This window comes from Microtus pennsylvanicus, chromosome 11 (assembly GCF_037038515.1).
Source record: "Microtus pennsylvanicus isolate mMicPen1 chromosome 11, mMicPen1.hap1, whole genome shotgun sequence".
Classification (NCBI taxonomy): domain Eukaryota; kingdom Metazoa; phylum Chordata; class Mammalia; order Rodentia; family Cricetidae; genus Microtus; species Microtus pennsylvanicus.
The window spans coordinates 78,753,713-78,773,361 of NC_134589.1; the positions used below are offsets into that span (position 1 = coordinate 78,753,713).

Here is a 19,649-nt window from a genome sequence, read left to right on the forward strand (position 1 = left end):
GGCTCAGATAGTTCTCCATCCCTGAAGATAAAATTAAGAGAGCAAAACCGCCAGTGTATAAGAATTTGTTAATAGAAATGATTCAAAGGTAGCAATTCTCTGATATATATGACCTGAGGGAGAGATAGTGACATGTAAAATACTGTTCATGTGAATCATTGTGCCTGCAAAAGGAACTTGCAACCAGTACCAACATAGCAGTAGTGCAACTGATTTTTAAACCACACTGGCCTTTTAAAAGTATTTCAAGCATAAAAATAAATGTTGTTTTTTTATTATTTTATTCAACTATCTTACCTATGTTAGGGAAATAGAAATATAGATTGTATTTTGAGGAAGTGAGTCTCAATGGATTTATAGACATCTAAATGAAGCAAGAGAGGCTTTTTAATTTGTCCAACTGTTTTCTTTTTTATGATGGAAGTGTGTAATAAAGAGTCTCTTATTTAACCTGGAGCTTTAGTAAATCTATTAGAATATGACATAGATGAAAATATAAACTTAATAAATACTAGTTAATTTTTCCAAACAACCCACATATGTACTAAAATTAAGAATTTTAATCGTTTATGTAATTGTACTTTTTTTCTTTCAAGCCCTGCCTTTTCCTAAATAGCTCATTATCAGTATGAAGAAGAGTTAATGTTTATAGTTATGGCTTAGTTAGGACCACATGTTAATGTGTAAAGACAGAAACAAAATAAATACTATGATTTACAACGCAGAGATTCAAATGACTAAGGCAGACTGGGAACATGAATTTATCTAAAATATCCTATTCGGCTTTTTATTATTTTATTTTTTAATAAGAAAACAAACTATCTTTTTTTTTCATTTTACATACCATTTCCAGTTCCCACTCCCTCCCCTCCTCCCATTCCCTCCACCTTTCCTCCCTACCTTATCCCCTATCCACTCCTCAGAGAGGGTAAGGCACATTGCTTTGGCAAAGGTCCAAGGCCCTCCCTACTATATCTAGGCTGAGCAAGGTATCCATCCAAATAAAATGTGTTCCCCAAAAGCCAATACAATCAGTAGGGATATTTTGATTGAGGGAGCCATTATGGGACTTGCAAGAAACCTGACATTAGAGAAATTTTCAGGAGTCTACAGAGATAACCCCAGCTAAGACCCTAAGCAATAGAGGAGAGGGTGCCTGAATTGGCCTTGTGATGTAGTCAGGTTGATGATTATCCGAAATGTTTCCATAAAACTTTCATCCACTACCTGATGGAAACAGAGGCAGAGACCTGCAGTGGAGCACTGGGCTGAGCTCCCAAAGTTCAGTTGAAGAGTGGGAGGAATGAGAATATGATCAAGGAGATCAAGACCATGATAGTGATAGGGATACCCACTGACACAGTTTACCTGAGCTAATGGAAGCTCACCAACTCTAAACAGACAGGGAAAGAACAAACATAGGCCCAAACTAGACCCTCTGAATGTGGATGACAGATGTATGACTGGAAATTTCTTTAAAGAGTCTGACTTATGACTATAGATGGATCTTAGAGTTTAGCTTCCTAGAAAATCCCCTGAGAATCTTTAGACTATCAATCCAGAACTCTTGGCCAGATGACCTGTGACAACCTCTGTAAGTTTTCCAGAAATGAGAAGAATGAAGGTTTGTGGACGCAACTCCTCTGATGTTTTCATTCAAGTGAATTTTAAAAATTATGATCAATTAACTTAAGAACAATTTTGATTGCATTTCTTTTCCTCTATAAGGTATTTTTAAGATACTACAAAAAATAATAACTCTAAATCCTCCCCAGGGGATGCTGACTGGTTCCTGAATTCAGGTTTTCAAGTTTGTGTGCTTTCAAGCCAACCATAGTAGATAGATTGTCTTAAATCATGATCCGTCTGTTTGTAGGCAGGCGTGCCCACAGTTCAACATTTGTTGTTCAGACACTGTCATCCTTACAAAGCCCCTGTAAACACAGACGTCCTACCTCTAAAGACCAAGTGAAACAGCCTGCCATGAATGAGGGAAGATTTTTTCCTCTTATTTATTTTTTTAGACAAATCTGGAAATGATCCCAGATCATGCATCATCCCCTTTAATTTAGATTTCAGCTGGGAGAGCTGTGGAGAAACTAAACCTCGTTTATTTATAATATAGGGGCTCATTATTTTTCCTCCTGGAAAGCATCTGTTTTTAGTTCTTCTGAAGTAATGTTAGGTAAATGCCTTGAAACTGCTCCATGGATTCATGCTTTAGTTACACATTTGGCTCCATTCTGTTAAACCTAGCAATGGTCACCTCGCCATAATAATTATGGACCTAGATGCTAAATAAGTATACAGTGTAATATGAGTATGGATAATCCCCCATGCTTAAAGATTAAAACTTGTGGTTTTCTAAGTCTGAGTAAATTTTTCCAGGCAATAAAGTGAGAATTAATATAGAAGATAAACCAGATTTACCTGTCTCCTAAATATAAGTTTCTTATTTCTTTTTTGTATTTTAACTTCTCTCAGTGTCTGTTTGCGCATTGTGAAGTATGGAAATAAAACTACCACTGGTGTATTCCTTTTTAATAATCAGATTTTTGTTTCAGCAGTTGGTAGGGAAGTGATGAAATTGAGAAAGTCATTAGTTAAGTTCAGTATCTTTCCTTCTAAGCAAGCCTATTTTATTTCTACATTAAATAAAGTTTTGATTTTAGTTGCTAGACAAGAAAAAGTAATTGCACCACTGTGCCTGGAATATTTATTTATTAGCATGAGAATTTCCATAAAAAATTAAATCACCTAATCATCATCTTCTTATATTAAAGAAAATGGAATCCCTATGGCTGACAGGGAAGCAGGGAGCGAAGGGAAAGACACACACACACACACACACACACACACACACACACGAGAGTTAGATTTAAAAGGCACTTACACTTTGGCATGGATTGTTATGGTAATGAAATACTATCATGATTACTTTTAATGGACTAACGATATTCTTTTCTTCATGAACTAAATAAATTGAAGTTTCTTGTTAGAAAGCCTCTCCCCAAACACAGTAGTAAGATCTGGGTCATAGGATTAGAGTTCATTTAGGCAGTGCTTAGCAGTGCTTTGGTGAAATGAGGAATTGAGCCCTTAGAGGCAATTTTCTAGCAGAGAACTTGTCTTTGGAGAGGTGTTGAAACACTGCCAGTCTACCCTATCCCGTCCAGGCACTCTGGAAGCAATGCTCATCTGGAGCTCCTATGCTCATTAACATACAAAATGTCAAATGGTGTCTTTGTAGATGTTTGTCCATATACTTTATTATTTTTGAAAATTTTTGGTTGAGAATTTTACACATAAATATACTCTAGTTATATAATTTCCATATTTCCAAAATATTATTGCTTGAGGATTTTATATATGGATGCTATAATATGTGATGATATACACCCAACATTCCCACTTTTTACTCACCCTGGTACCCCCACATACACATACATTCCCCTGAGAGGAGTCTAGTTCTGAGGGTATAAACAATCTTCAGGAAACAGCTTGGCAATTTATGAAAATAATATCAGGTACTACTGTAGAGCCTGTAACTTCCCCAACAATGGTTCTTGATCCAGGACTATAATACTAGGCATGGATATACCCCTGGAGGAAGATAACTCAAATTATAAGAAAGCATGTAGTTACCCTATAAGAATGACTAGTCAACACAGGTGAATTCTTGAATGGTAGATCAGTATGGCAGTATGCAGCATTGGGTAACAGGTGAGGCTCTTGATTTCTTTTCTCCTTAGCAGACTATGTAGCCCTTTCTGGCACAATAAAAGCTAGCCAACAGGTGGGATTTTCCCAGTTTGTTTGAGATTGATTTCTCTAAGTCTTATGGGCAAAATGTGTGGTATCTTTAGCCATAAGGGTCTATATCATGTGGTTATGGTGGGTAACCAAGATAGCATTTGTTGTTTTTGGAGACCTCTGAGATGTCCCTAACTAGTAACTTGTAAGAAAGTATTCCATGCATTATACTATGATTTTCATTTAATAACATGTGTCTTTGGTGAGAAGTATTGTCTACTCAGTCAAAAACATCATGTGAAGTACATGCACAATAGTTTACTAACTAGTGCATTCCTATAAGGCTCTTCATACTTACTTAATATTAGATATTATTTCCCAAAGCTATAAAAAAACAATATTATTGTCCTTGCTTCCTAAGATAATCTAACTAGTTAGTGTTCCTCTTAAAACATCACCTTCTATCTTCTTTGCAACCGACGTTAACAACTCATTCACCATTCTCCTGCCATTTTGGACATCTACATATTATTGATCATCCATTTTCTGTCTATCCATTGATATGTATATACACATCTGCAATGTTATATACCTATGTATAAATATACATATATTTAAACTTATTTACTGCATCCACACTGTATAAGTAATTTATATGATTGAGGAAATGTAAAAAAAAATCCATGCCTCAGCATGTACAGGCTTACCACCCAGCCTCGTGACCCTAGCTTGACCCCAGGAACCACATAGTAGAAGGAGAGAACAGAGTACCATGGGTTGTTTTCTAACCTTTTCATAAACTCTGACTTCCATGGGTGTGCCATGGCACACTTTCTTACTCCCGAATAAATAACTCCAAATAAATAAATGTAATGAAAAATTTCTAAAATCTATATATACCATCAAGGCAAAGTTGCAAGCTGGTACCCAATGATATCCATTCTTTGACATAATTGGGAAAAGTAAGCTAAAACCAAGAGTTTGGGGTCAATCTCTATTTGTTAACTTTTCACAATCCCCAGATTTCTTGTAGTACTGATGAAAGTGAAAGGTGAGGGTTTGGCCAGAACTTACATTTTTCTAGACCTGAAAAAATACAGAAATTTTGCATGTAGGAAGGGAGGAGCTAGAACTTAGAGCAGAGGAAGATACAAATCACAGAGTTCAATTCACCTTCCTAATTCATTTCTCCCTTCTTTGTCAATTATGAGGAATTTTCCATCTGGTTTCAGCATATAATACTGACTGACAGTATATCCTGAGACTATTTGATCAGTCAAAACAACTAATTTCATTCATATGAGTACAGTACATCCAGCCCCGTTAATATTGCTGTGACAAACGATGAATTAAAGCCTGCAACTACATTTTTCTTCGTAGTACAGTTTTCTTAACAAGGAAAGATAAATGAATGACTCTAGCCTTCAGTGCAAGAAATTGGAGAAAATACACATCATGTAGCCTGGGGGACAAGAAGCCAGTCAGCCTGAACTCTTCCTAAGTGGCTCAGGTCGAGGAGAAGGGGCCTGACTGAGGGTTGTGAGAGTGAATCTAATAATCACTCCCTTAGTTTCCTTAATAGATTGGTATAAATTAACTTCTTGAAGAAGCAAGAAGAAGACAGTATTGCTGAATCATTAGGCTACCTTACAATAATTTAAATATCACATTCCCAATTTTTTTTTTTAAAAAAAGGTCTCTAATGAGGCTGAGCATGTGGGTGAGAAGAACAGCAAACATTGAACGGCAAAAATAAGAGATAACACTTGTCTTATTCATAGACAGGAGGGCAAAGCACTCCGGAAAACTGTAAGAAACATTGTAATACATGTTAATCTCCATCTGCACAGTATAATTGGTTAGATTAACCATCAGGTAAACTTTTTGCAGTTTCCCTACACTCCCGCAATCCTGCCTCATTCCTCCTTTCCTCTGGCTGGTTTGTGGTAGAAGTCAACTCAGATGTAATCTATGTGTTTAGTGACTAATATTTTTCTTTCCTTAGCTTCACTAGCCAAAAATCAGATGATGATTATGAAGATTACACTTCTAATAAAACATGGGTGTTGACTCCAAAGGTTCCTGAGGGTGACGTCACTGTCATCTTAAACAACCTACTGGAAGGTTATGACAACAAACTCCGGCCTGATATAGGAGGTATGAAGATGCTTTGGGTTCTCTGCTGTAGAGGGGACACACCAGGCCTAGTTACTTAATTCAAAAAAACATATCATTATATTCCAAGAGCCAGAAAGTTTAAAATTATAATCCTACAATTTTCAATATTGAGAAAGGGTGTATAAATAGCATTCAAGCCTGGTGGTAGCAACGTGGAAACTTTACAATTGCTAGATATTTTCCTAGATATTACAAAGGTTTTAGTTTTTAAAAGTTGCTGCTGTTGTTGCATCAAAACTCCAGATGAAATAACACCAGAGAGAAAAGAAATCAAAATGAAGAATAGCAGAGAAGGTATTGGTAGACACAACTATGTAATAACCAGCTAAAATTTCAGAGACACTAGCAATAAGCAGTATTTGGCATAATAGTGGGGGATGGACTAACCTATGCCTAGTCAAACTGGATCAGATAGTCTCTCATTCTATTCCAGAATCAGGGTGTGAACTGTGAAAATCCTTTTTATGGTAATAGAAAAGAAAAAGAGAGATGGTTAAACATGTTTGGGCTTGGAATTGTCATTCACTTTTGTAAAGATGGTATCTGTCCAAGTAAGATCCACCAACCCTAAAGTCAAGAGACAACAAAGTAACCTTCTTCACAGGAAGTGAAGGGCTTGGATGTCACCACTGACGAAGAATTCCATCTGTCACAGAGAGTTCAGACATGGTACTTTCAGGGAAAATGAATAAGATGAGATAAAAATGCTTGAATTAAAGCCCAGAAGGACCTCGTGTATCTTCTGCCAATTAAATTTTAAATCAATATAGATCGCATTCATTTGATCGTGAGCATTACACCACCTACTTTAATATTAGTTCTATCTAACAGATTGCTGTGTAATGGGCTTGCTGGCAGTTTCCTTCTACAATCTACGCTGTCACAGCAACCCAGTAGGTCATTAGTGAAGATCTCGTTTTGATGTGGGTTGGAGATGTTTGAGGGCAAAGTGGTGGTGAAAGAATTGACAAGAGCAATGTCACATTATTGCTGTTTGTGTCTACTTTGAACTTTTAACACATAGTTCCCCTGCCACTTAGTAATCGTGTTTCTGTATACATCAATCAAGTGGGGTTAGGAAGCACAAACAGTTTCTAGAGCTCAGAGAGAAAAAATGATAAAATTCAGGATATCTGAGAGAATGCTATAGAAAAGCAAACAAAAAAGAAGATTTTTTTTTATTCTTCACTTTTGTGTACTCTAACAAGAAAAAGCCAAAACCTACTACACTTGCTTTTTGAAACAACATCCTTAAAAAGAGATATTTCTTTGAAAAAAAAATCATTATGGAAAGCTAAAGTATTGACTAATACTGAATTAGTCCTGTGTGATCATTTCTAATGCAGCTAAGTGAGATAGGCTAAGAAACAGACAAAAAATACAGTTTTGTTCCTGGTTTAAAAAACAAACAAACAAACAAAGAATTATGTCCCTCTAATTTTCCTTGCAGTGAAACCGACATTAATTCACACGGATATGTATGTGAACAGCATTGGCCCAGTGAATGCTATCAATATGGTGAGTTTTAAAATATAATTTGTTTTTAGCTAAGAAATAATAAGGAATTTTTTAAAAAGTGAATCAAAAGTTTGCAAAGGAAAGATAAACTTAAAGACTGATTTTTCATGTCAATTGAAGCAGTTAAAAATTTAAGGATTTTTATCATAAAACTCAAACATGGTTAGAAATGAAATCAATGAGTATAATTTTGATTAAATGTTGATCCAACAATCACTGTAAACCTGTCAATTGCTACCTAAAGAAAAACATGAAATTCTTTTATGATTTATTAGATTGATGATGTAGAAATAATACTTTGCTTCAATTTATAAATCTTTTCCAGAGAAAATATTCATACTTTTAATATTTTCAGCCCAAATCTGAAGTGAAATACTACATTTATTATATAACACAAAATATAAGGGAATAAATTTATAGTATATTTTAATATAAATGTTATTGCAAAATAAAATAAAATAAAGAAGCAAATGTGGTCAAAATACATAGCAGAAAAATACTATTTCAGTACACAGCATATAGTATAATAATATGATAAATTATGGTAATATTATGATTGAAAATTGGCATTTGCCATGCTAGAATAAATTTATTCTATACAGATAAATAGAGACTCAGATAAAATGATATAAAACTTACATAATCATGAAAATAATCCTCAGATTTTTACATCTTTAGTGTCCTGATACAAGCGCTAAATATTTAAAGACAGTTTGTAAGTAATAATTTAGCTTTGTCCTTATTGACAGCATATTGAAAGAGATTATCTTGGTATCAGAATTATGTTTTTTAGAAACTGTCTCTTAGTTCTATAAAATGCTGTTTTTTCATTGTTGTATTTTAATTTTCATTTTGTTTGATCCTAAAGTGTGTTCACATTTATCACATCATTTTACTTCTCAGCTCAGCATTAATTAGTTAAAATAGTTATTAAAATTAGTTTCTCTCTCTTAAAAAATTAACCTTCAAGCCCTAAACTAAACTATGAGCAACGTATAGGACATAAGCAGTGTACTGTTTGTTGTGTGCTATGGTGAGACACGGTAGCAGCTAATACAGACAAGAGGAGTACAGAACAGCGTGGAAGCAGCGAAAGAAGCATATCCTGATGTTGCATATGGTTCTGAAAAAACAATGCTTCCCATGGTGCCTTGAGTTTTTCAGCATAAAATGGTGTATAGGCTACTGGACACCTAAGAGGCCTTCTGAATCTTCTGTATTCTAAGAACTATAAGTTGATTTTTGTCTGTCCCACTTTTCCTATTTCAAATCAATCTGATTGAAATCAAGATATAAAGTAATACAAGAACCAGGAATGGTTATTTGGAACCATTAAAACAGTATATTATTTATGATATTGTTTATTATTATAAGACTTGATTCTTTGGATTATTGACTTAAAGTGTGATATTAATCAGCTAACAAGTGAAAAGCATTTAGTAAGAAGAATGACCCAGAGTAAAAATTTCTGAAGAGTCACACACATACAAACAAATACACAGACACACATGGACAGACATACACACACACAGAAAGAGAGACATACACATACACAAAACACATACATAAAAACAGAGAAACACACAGGCATACACAGACACACTAGGGGTTGGCTATTTGGCCAGAAATCAAAACTTTATGAAATCGATGTCAAACCCAGATATGGTAGTGATCTCATCAGGAAAGCTATTAATTCCTTTTGAGCTATTCAAAACCCAAACAACACTGCCTCATCTGGCAATATTCATGGGACTGAGAAACACAAACACTCTAAATCCTCTGTTCTTTTTAAAACAGGAATATACAATTGATATATTTTTTGCCCAAACCTGGTATGACAGACGTTTGAAATTTAACAGTACCATTAAAGTTCTCCGGTTGAACAGCAATATGGTGGGGAAAATCTGGATTCCAGACACTTTCTTCAGGAACTCCAAAAAGGCTGATGCTCATTGGATCACCACTCCCAACAGGATGCTGAGAATTTGGAATGATGGTCGAGTTCTCTATACCTTAAGGTATTTTTTTTTTGGAGGGGGAAGGGGTGTTTGTTGGAAACAAAAGAACAAAATCAACCCTATGCTTTTAGGAAGGAAGGAAGGATGGAAAGAAAGGGAAGCATGTGGCTCTTTGCTTTCTGTCTTGTCCTATGAACTCAGGCAACTGTGAAATGTCTATGTACAGAAGATATTGGAAGGACTTGGTTCTAGAATACATATCAAACTTCTTTTCTACATAAGAAGCATGTCATTTCTCTTGTTACATTTTCTATTTCAATGAATTAAGCAGGCAAAGATATAAATTATTAGAAAAGGTGGAGCCCCCACCAACTTACCTCCCATTCTTTAATGGAAGTATAGAAGTACTATAGCTAGTACTTCTTAGCTGTCAGGTAAGGATCTTACCCACATGTTTGTTAGAAGTGAAAAGAGTGATGGGTACCATGCTAACTGCAGGGCATAATACACAATACATAAGTATTTCAGGCATAAAATTATTTGTATATTAGCAGAAATTTAAATAGCACACTTCTAGGTTTTGGCATGTAAAAGGTACCAGTAAAATATATGTCTTATAATTCTTAATACTGAATATATGAACCATACTATTTTAAAATTGCCTGAAACTTTACCATTTAGATTAGTTATTGAGAAAAATGGCTCCAACTGCGAAAGTAAGCCATTGTGTTGATATTAAAGTCATTGAAAACTTATGAAATGACTGATAAGGTAATGATTAAAAAACGAAATGAGAAAATCAAAGTCTGTATTGTCCATCAGAGCTCAAACTGGCTTTTGAAATATGCAATCATTCTCCCTATCTCGGGTCTTATCATTTTATAATGTTGTAGTCATTTTTTAGTTCTATTAGTTTGAGGAAGCACTATACTGTTTAATTATGGAAGTATCCTAAAAGTGTCAATTATTGCCTGCTTAAGACTTGAGACAATGTACGTACATAGAGAAAGAAAGATGATTTTAGCTCAGTTTCTTATCTGAACTAAAAGTGTCTGCATGTGTATAGGGCTATATATTTCTGAGTCTGTATCTATATCTGCACTCTATCTGCATTATCTTTAATTTGTAAAAATTTCACTTTAATTTTGAGAGATAATTCTAATAAAGAATCAAATTTAATTGAAATCTCATTTATGAATAAAGCCAAGCTTTTCTTTGAAAAAAATCATAAGAAGAAAATTATTAAATCCTCCCTGCTATGAAATATGGTAAGCCTACATCCAAGTCCTGTGACTTGTCCTTGGTCATGTGACCTTGAGGAGATTCAAATATCACAGAGCACTAACAGTGCATTCTTAGGAAATAGTTCACTTAGTCCAAGTCCTGTGACTTGTCCTTGGTCATGTGACCTTGAGGAGATTCAAATATCACAGAGCACTAACAGTGCATTCTTAGGAAATAGTTCACTTAGTCCATGCTTTATATGCATTAAAGATGCACAGAAAAGTCATTAATTGCTTTATTACACTACAAAAATTTAAATGAGCCCAATTAAAAGTTATATCTATTGGAAATTCTTTAAAATTAAACTTTTATAAAATAATAGTTCTATCACTTAAGCGGTGGCATTGTAGGTTATAAGAAATCCAACTCACAGATGTGAATGTTTTGAAAATTACCAACCATCACCGTTACAGTGTACCTTTTTCCCATGCGTCTGCAAAGGAGGTCAGAACATCTGGACTCCTTTAGATTTAGACTCCTGGAGTCTCGGTCCAGGGCGTGAAACTCCGGATTCTTTAGGCTTTAATTCTGTACAAAATGGAATTCGATGGCTAAGGCTTTCTCAATTTCTCAGTGTATGTGCATTTAGCATCTCCTTTATGTGTTTAGATAACCCCCTTCTTTATAGCATTCTATTTGATGGCTTCATGGTGTTCTGTTGTAAAATTGCACGCAAGTCCATTGCACCGCAGAGGCATTTTAAAACCCACCTATGGCAATTTAAAGATGGCAAATTCTTGCCAACAGAAGGCTTTGTGTTAATTAGCTGATAAGATCAGGGAACTGCCAGAATCCATATTGATGCAAACAGTAAATGTGCTCAAGTTCTGAAAACAGTTTGTTCTCTTAAACAAGTTAAATATATTCACCGAGAAATCTCCAGTGTGTGCAATTAATTTGTAAAAATAAATAAGATAAAACACAAAACAAGGAATCACATAATTTCAATAAATTGGGTTGAGCTGAAGTAGATGGTTCTGTTGCTATATAAAAATTTTCACGTAGAAATATTTTTTTTAACCTGGAATTTAGAATTTTTGGTCCACGGAGGATCACGTTGTTTGATAGATATGTTAGTTTGTAGTTCAAAGGATGCCGGTGTGCAGTTTGGAAATGATGCCGGTGTGCAGTTTGGAAATGATGCCGGTGGTTTTCTCTGCTGTCGTTCTACATAGGCTGACCATTGATGCCGAGTGCCAGCTGCAGTTGCACAACTTCCCGATGGATGAACACTCCTGCCCCCTGGAGTTCTCCAGTTGTAAGCAGTGCTCTCTTGTGTTGTGCCCTCTCACCTGGAGTCATTCCGCTAACCTCATCAATGAATGTAATGGAACATAGAAGTTGCATAGTGGCTGCGGGCTATGTTATTGATTCTGAAATCATTTTTATTGTAATTCCAAATTATGCCAATTAAGAAAAGCTCTGCAGGAGAATTCATTGAGTGGGAAATTTTAGAAAATAGATAATGGATTGCCAGAGTCACTGTTGAGAGGACTTTAAAACCAGGTCTGAACTCAATAGAAATGGCATAGCCATTGAGTCTATACCTCCAATGGACTCAAAAGAGTGATTTTTTTAAAAACATATTCTTAGGCAAGATGTGCCCCACATTAACACTGTTCTGTTAGTATAATATGTGTAAAAATGCATGGCATGTCAACACAATAAAAGCATGACTTATTGTTGTTATCTTTATTGGATAATATAAGTTACCAAGAAGAGCTTTGACAATCCTACCGTCAATTAAGCATTAACACTTCTGCACAGATATTTGAAACCAAAAAGGCATCAGTTTTCTAAATGGTTTCCTATTTGTTAATCATTCACCTTAGATTATCCTTCTCTGCTTTTTCATATGACAGTTGGACATAATTGGATACATGAAAAATTATTTATGGATTTTGAAGGATACATTTTTGTAAAGATAATTTCTCTGCGAGGTAGTCAGGGAAACTCCTAACATAAATAAAGTCATAGCCATAGTTAATTTTAAAAGACCAATCATAAGAGAAGCAATCCTCAGTTAAGTCATCAATTCCAAGGATATAAATGTGCATAATATAAATTTATAAAACATCCCATTATATATCTCATTTCATGCTTATCTATTTGAGTAAAATGTGTTCAGTTATAAAGTTGACATTCCCCTCACTTTTAGAGAGAATAGCCTTACTGTCTGTTACTAACCAAATAGAGCTGCTATTCTTTTGAGTTAGTTGAAACTCAAAAACAGGAAATTATTGTGCATTAACTTGCAATTAATGATTGTCTTTTGAACACACGCACACAATGTAATATCGCTTACTGCTGAAAGAAAATCACTCACCACTCCACTCCCCACAGTGTTCTTTTGGGGTATCATACTTTTCCCATCCTCAGTGTTGCTACAAATGTACCCACCTTATTTGTAGATACCATCTATCTGCTCTCTTTTACAAAAGTAAACAAAGATTCAACCAAAATTAAAATGAAAGTGAAAGCAAAGACTATTTTATTAAAATGAAAAGCATACTTTATGGTCATGGATTATCTAATTTAATATTATTAATATATGAATAGTTGAAGTAATGTTCATTTCTTACTTATTCATTCATGCACCCATTCATCTGGGGCCATATGAGAAAGTTAAACTAGGACCTTGTTCCATGCTCTACAACATTCTACCATTGAGTTTTATTAGTACTCTTGGTTTTAATTAAGTTCATATTTTACTGAGAAAAGGACAGTATAGTACACAGTTGCTGTGATATGAAATAGTTTTATACTAGCCTAGAATCAAGTATAATAAAGGTCTATTTGTTAGAGGGTAAACTCACAGAAAGAAAAGTGACCCTCAGTCCTCTGCATGATCTGGGAACTAGAACCAAATCCAGCAGTCAAAACCCACCCCTTCCCCCTGCACACACTTTTTCATCTACATTTACAGTACATGAGTTCAGTCCAAAAGTCAGATAGCATCTTAAAAGTTATTGGCTAAAGGAGTTCCCACAGCACACAGCTAATTCATGATAATGCTGTCCACTCAGGAAATGTTCACTGTCCATCAATTCTTTAATAGAGGAATTATGATAATTACTGTTAAGAATTATTTTACAAAACAGTTAAGAAAATTTCTATGATACCTTTGGATATCATACACAAAGTCACTCTTTTGCCCTGATTGTAAGTGTAATACTATTTTTTGTAAAGACCTTCTATTCCTCTATGCTCCTTTGTGTGTACCCATTGGCATTTCTACACACTAGCTTCAAATGGCATTATCTATTTATCTTAAAACTGAATCCAAACTGTATCCTAATACCATCCTGTATTTCCTCTTCTCCTTGCTCTCTGCCACACACTAACCATGTAATCCTAGCAATCAGATGAACAACTTGATATAATTATGTCATGCTAGTAGGAATTAGAGAAATACCTTTATTGAACCTTTCTCATTGTTTCTTGTGTCTACATGACTCTCAAAATCTTGACCTATTGGCAAGACTTCACTATAAAACACTAACTTACATTTTTAAATCTTTATTTTATACTGGACATTTTTATATTATCTCAGGTGATATAAAGTACAGATATGATATTTAGAACATCATTTATTTTTTACATTCTATGCAATTAAAAGTGATTTTTCAAAGGCAGGTTTGCTTTCGTTACTTTCACTCTTTTCCAGCAGGGTGTGTTAAGAATTTTGTTACGTTTTCACAGAGCAGTACCTTTCAGTCCAGGGTCCTTATATGACTTGCAGTGCTGTCTCCCTTAGCATCTGCAACTTGTTCAATGAAGGTAGTTGCTACCTATGGCCCTCCGCTGTTTGCATTTAACGTGAGTATTCTCATCTCATGGTAGATGGCTATCCACGTGAAGAAATTGTTTATCAGTGGAAGCGTAGTTCTGTTGAAGTGGGCGACACACGATCTTGGAGGCTCTACCAGTTTTCCTTTGTTGGATTGAGGAACACCACTGAAGTAGTGAAGACAACTTCTGGTAAGTTGCCCTTGAGAAGAATTTTAAGGGACACATGTACTGGCAACGTTTTTTGATGCAGATCTCGACATGATATTTAGAAAGACCATGAAGCATATTGATTTCTTGGTATTTTAGTAGCACAGATGAATATACATGTAACTGATCAGTTTAAAGCAAATTGAATTTGAAATAGTCTAGTACTTTATTTACTAACTTTATAAAATTAATTGCAATTATTTGTGAAAAGAAAATGTTTATTAAGTGCAAATTAATTTATTCCTTTTAGGGTGTATGTTTCTTAGTATATGGAAATGGAACCATGTTCAATAACCACAAAAGTAAATGAAGTAGACATTTTAATATTTTAAAAATACTTTTGTTAAGTCTTTAAGACTTAACATACTCAGTCTCTTCAAATCCCACCCTTACTGCACTTTCACCCCTTCCCACCCAACTTTGTGATTACTATTTTTTTCTACCTTTTGTACCTAGTTTGTGTTGCACAATTAATGTTGGAATTGTGCTCTCGTCTAGTGTATAAAGTTAGTCTATCAGAGGTACCATCATAAGACAAGCAAACAAAACCAAAACTCCCAAATCCTCCTCTACCAGAGGCTATCAAATTTTAATATCTCCTCAGTTAAAGAATTATGTATTTACCTCTCACCCTCTATGTTGGGATTTCTTCTGGATGAAGCTTGCAGAGTCCTTATGCATGCAGTCGCTGTTACAGTTGCTGTGAATTCATATGTGCATCTGGATTATTGTGTCTGGAAATCACTGTTCGGTTTAATTATTTTATACTGGCTTCATAACTGGTTAAGATAACATGCTTTGCATTTTGTATAGACCCATCTTGTCACAACTGCATCAGGCATTGTCTATAGATACTGTGACATTATCTGAAACTCTTCTGGGACCAATTTTCCTAATTGCTTCATATGTATTAAAAGAACTACTCACTGAGAGTATGTGTATATGATATATACATATATGTACATATTATACATAAAGTGATACTGGCATTAGAGAGCTGTCAATCATAAATGTAGCTAAAACTGTATTTTGTTAAGTACACATAGCCATGGCATTAAGTTATTAAGAGAGGCTGAAAGTCAATATGTTTTATATAAAGTATCATGACTTTTAATGGCAATGTGGTCTGAACAAGAAAAATTTGCATACACTCATGTTTGAATATTTGGTTCCCAGTTAGTTGAAGTGTTTAGGAAGGATTGGAAGGTGTGCACTTGCTGAAGGAAGTATGTGCTTGCTAGTTTTATGTCAACATGACAAAGCTATCTGAGAGGAGGAAATCCTAATTGAGAAAATGTTTCAGTAGAATTGGTCTGTAAGCAAGATCTCAGGACATTTTCATAATAAGTGATAGATTTTGGAGGGCCCAGCATAATATGGCTTTTAACATACCTAGGCTAGTGATCCTGTGAGCTATACAAAAGCCTGCTAAATGAGCCATGGAGAGTAGGCCAGTAAGAAAGACTCCACAGCCTGTCCATCCCTGCCTCCAGGTACAAAGCCTAATTTGATTTCTTGCCTCTGCTTCCCTCAACGAACTTTGATTCAGGATATCTAGCCAAATAAACCCTTTCTTCCTCAACTTGGTTTTTGTCATGATGTTTTGCCACAATAGTAACCCTAACCAATGCAAGCTGTATCATTGTGTGTACCCTGTCAGATTTCAAAAGCCTACTGCACCACAGTTAGCTCTGCTTTGTGACTGTGTGTCAATATTCAAACTCCCAGTGACTGTACTGGCGCCCTGCCTGAGTGCTTGCTCTCACACTCCCCATGACGATGGTCATCTTCTAACACTGTAAGCCCCCAGTAAATTCTTCTATAAAAATGTGTTGGTCATAGTGTTATTGCACAGTAATATAAAAGTAACTAATATAAATGCTATGATTTATTTTTTTTTCAAAATTCTCTGTGGGAGCAAATTTGATATATTTTGAAAGGAGGAACATTTCCTATGTGTGGTATGTTTGAACTCTGAAAAGTCGAATGTGGTCTCTGTGCAGAGTATTCAATGCTACTATATCAACTTAAATATGTCCCAATTTCAGACATCAACATTAGGTTCTCACCATGCTATCAATTATTTTAAGGAAAGACTTTGAATTATATACCTAAGTGTTAATCAGATTTCCTATAGTTCCTTTTTGCAAAATTCATAGGACATGATTTTTGTATTGAGTTATATGGAAGGTACTGTCTCTATTACTCAGAGATGAAAAAAACAGGAACTAAGTGAAACTGAAATTTCAAAATCAGCCTTCAGCGTACCATTCTCCAAACTACAGAAGCATCTGACCCTTGCATGTCTTTCATCACTGACACGTTTATTCTAAAGATTCTTTTGTTTTGGAAAAGCAAGCAAAGAGGTTGAAACAGTGCTTGAGTGCGTGGAGAAAGGTGGCCTTCTGTTCCTTCACTCACAGGGATCCTGATCATCATGTACTAGAACATCTTTTTTCCATTTGGTTCAAGCTGAAAAACAAATCAAGACTACCTTTGAACTAAAACTTCCCATATATAAAAGTAATATAAAAATATTCTCCAGTGCTTATCTCTTCCAGAAAGAGAAACTGGGATTAAGTTCTGCTGGATATTCACATTTTTATTTTTGTACCAACACCCTAAAACAGCAGCCACAAACTCATGACTAGCATGCTTTTCGTTTACTCATTTTGTTTCAGCAAGATGTTCAGCACCAATAACAGAAGAAAAAGGCTGATGTGCATCATAACTTCCTAGTATAGGTGCCCCCCACCGCCCATGTGACTTGGAGACTGCCTAAGGGCATTTATTAAGACAAATGTACAGAAGAGACTCCAATCACTTTAAATGTGGTAAGAATTAGCAAAGTCCCATGATAGCATCACTCTCTCTAAGAAAGTCACAGTGAAGCTATAGGGAGGCTGAATGCTAGAGTTGTTACAATAACTTCTCTTCAGGAAACTCAACTTCATGTGGAATTTAGTGTGTGTGGGGGGTGAGGTTTAACAGTCACCATTTCATTCTACTCCTTGCTCTCCTTTTAAAGATGTGTGTTTCCTGTGCATTTCTATTTGAATGGCCTCATTGAAAATACAGGCTGAGTTGAAAACTAGCATCAATACCAACAGAGCACCTCAAGGCTTGTGACAATATTCTGATTGGTGATGGTGCATACCTTTAATCCCGACACTCTGGAGGCAGAGACAGGTGGATCTCTGTGAGTTTGAGGCCAGCTGGGTCTACAAAGTGAGTTCCAGGACAAGTTCCAAAGCTACACAGAGAGACCCTGTCCCGAAAAAAAATTCTAGAAAATCCAGTACAAAAGAACTGGTGAAAAGTGCGGCGAGACTCAAGAGAGCAGTTAGACAGATGTAGAGCAAGCAAGGTGGAACAGAAAGCATCATGAACCTGATGATTTGAGAGCATAGTCAAAAGCAGCTAGAAGACCAGTGTGTTCTCTGCAATTTTGATTAGAGGAGGAGGTTTATTGAGTAATTAGGAGAAAAGTGACATATCAAAGCTAGAATGTTCCAGGTTCATATCAAGCTAACATCACAAATGCCTAGCGTGTTCCCATAGCTGATGACACCCAAGTTGTTGGAGATGAGCGTTGTGTATGACTCTAATGATGTTGCTCATTTATAGAATGTTGGGAAACTGTGTGGGAAGACAGGGCACAGTGACTCCTGGTTCACCATGTTTGAAGCTGGAGCCCTTTTCTCGGTATTACTTTTCTTTAAATTAGATTGCTGAACAAGCTAAATGAACATTTTTTTTTAATTAGCAAAAGTAATATGTCAGAAGCAGTTAGTATGAACAGGGGTTACTATAAAGTATAATAAACTATGTTAATATTTTATATGTGTGTGTGTGTGTGTGTGTGTGTGTGTGTGTAGGTATGTGCATTTATGCTTCCAAAACTGAGTATGTTGAAGGAGAAGGCAGAATGTACCACAGCTAGCACTGAAGCTTATACGCATTCTTTTTATAAACAAGATACAGAAGTTTGTATAGGAAAGAATTCCTCCCTAGTTAAGCCATTGCCTCTTCATAGTCCTCGAATTTACCTCCCAAGTCATCTTATTTACTATCAGTACCTCTGTGCCTTCCCTTGAGGGGAATATTTTCCAGGTGGTAAATTAGTGTAGCACTTAGTGCCTTCAGTTCAGTCACTTTATCATCCCGAGGCCTGATCGAACAATCCTCCGTCCAAACCCCATCTCTTCCTGACGGTTCATTATCTGACAACAGCACCACCGTGGCCCCCGTGAGCCAGGCATGAACACTCAGAGTCATGTCTCTGCCTCCCACACCTAATGAATCATGAAGGCTCCTGTGCCGCTGAAATCTCTTGTGTAACTGCCCTCCTTTCTGTTGCCATTGCCACTGTCCTAGTTCACAAATTTGTCTGTTCTTATCTGGACTATGTCTGCAGCTTATTAAGGCATGTCCCTGCTGTCAGCCTCTCTCCTCCAAGGTGTGTGCCTTGTAAATTAAACGGAAAGCAGCAGAACTTCTTGAACGCTACCAACATGTACCTGCAGCACCTGCATTCTCTCTGTGTGCAAACAGTGTATAGCCGTTCCCCAAATGGGAACATTAACTACAATTACCAACAATGCTGATATCACAGTCTTTGACTTTGAGGATTTATTTGTGAGGATTGCATCCACGTACAGGGCATACATTTAATAGGCCTGCTCCCAGACACATGCTTTTCCTTACTTATTACACTATTTTGTTCCCCTGTTGGTGCTATGAGACCCCACTGGACAAAGCCCAGCATATGTCAGGAATGAAGCAAATTCAATTAAACTCACACTATTATTTCTAGTATTTAAGAAACCAGCCTCCTCATGCCATTTCCAGCATTGTTTTCTGTAGTTTCTCAGCTTATCACAAAACTCACCTGAAAATGTATGCCCAAAATGATATTGCTTGTACTATGTTCACATTCAATCTTAATTCCCTTTCTAT

At 35.8% G+C, this 19,649-nt stretch overlaps 1 protein-coding gene across 2 annotated transcripts in view; it reads left to right on the forward strand.

The window, feature by feature from the left end:
• The window catches only part of Gabrg2 (gamma-aminobutyric acid type A receptor subunit gamma2), an 84,589-nt gene that overhangs the window by 21,616 nt on the left and 43,324 nt on the right, over positions 1-19,649 (forward strand). For both annotated transcript variants that reach the window (XM_075941306.1, XM_075941305.1), the window contains exons 2-6: positions 5,759-5,910; positions 7,382-7,449; positions 9,247-9,467; positions 11,867-11,949; positions 14,535-14,672. In XM_075941306.1, the coding sequence (XP_075797421.1) occupies positions 5,759-5,910; positions 7,382-7,449; positions 9,247-9,467; positions 11,867-11,949; positions 14,535-14,672 (662 nt within the window). The remainder of the gene's footprint in view (positions 1-5,758; positions 5,911-7,381; positions 7,450-9,246; positions 9,468-11,866; positions 11,950-14,534; positions 14,673-19,649) is intronic.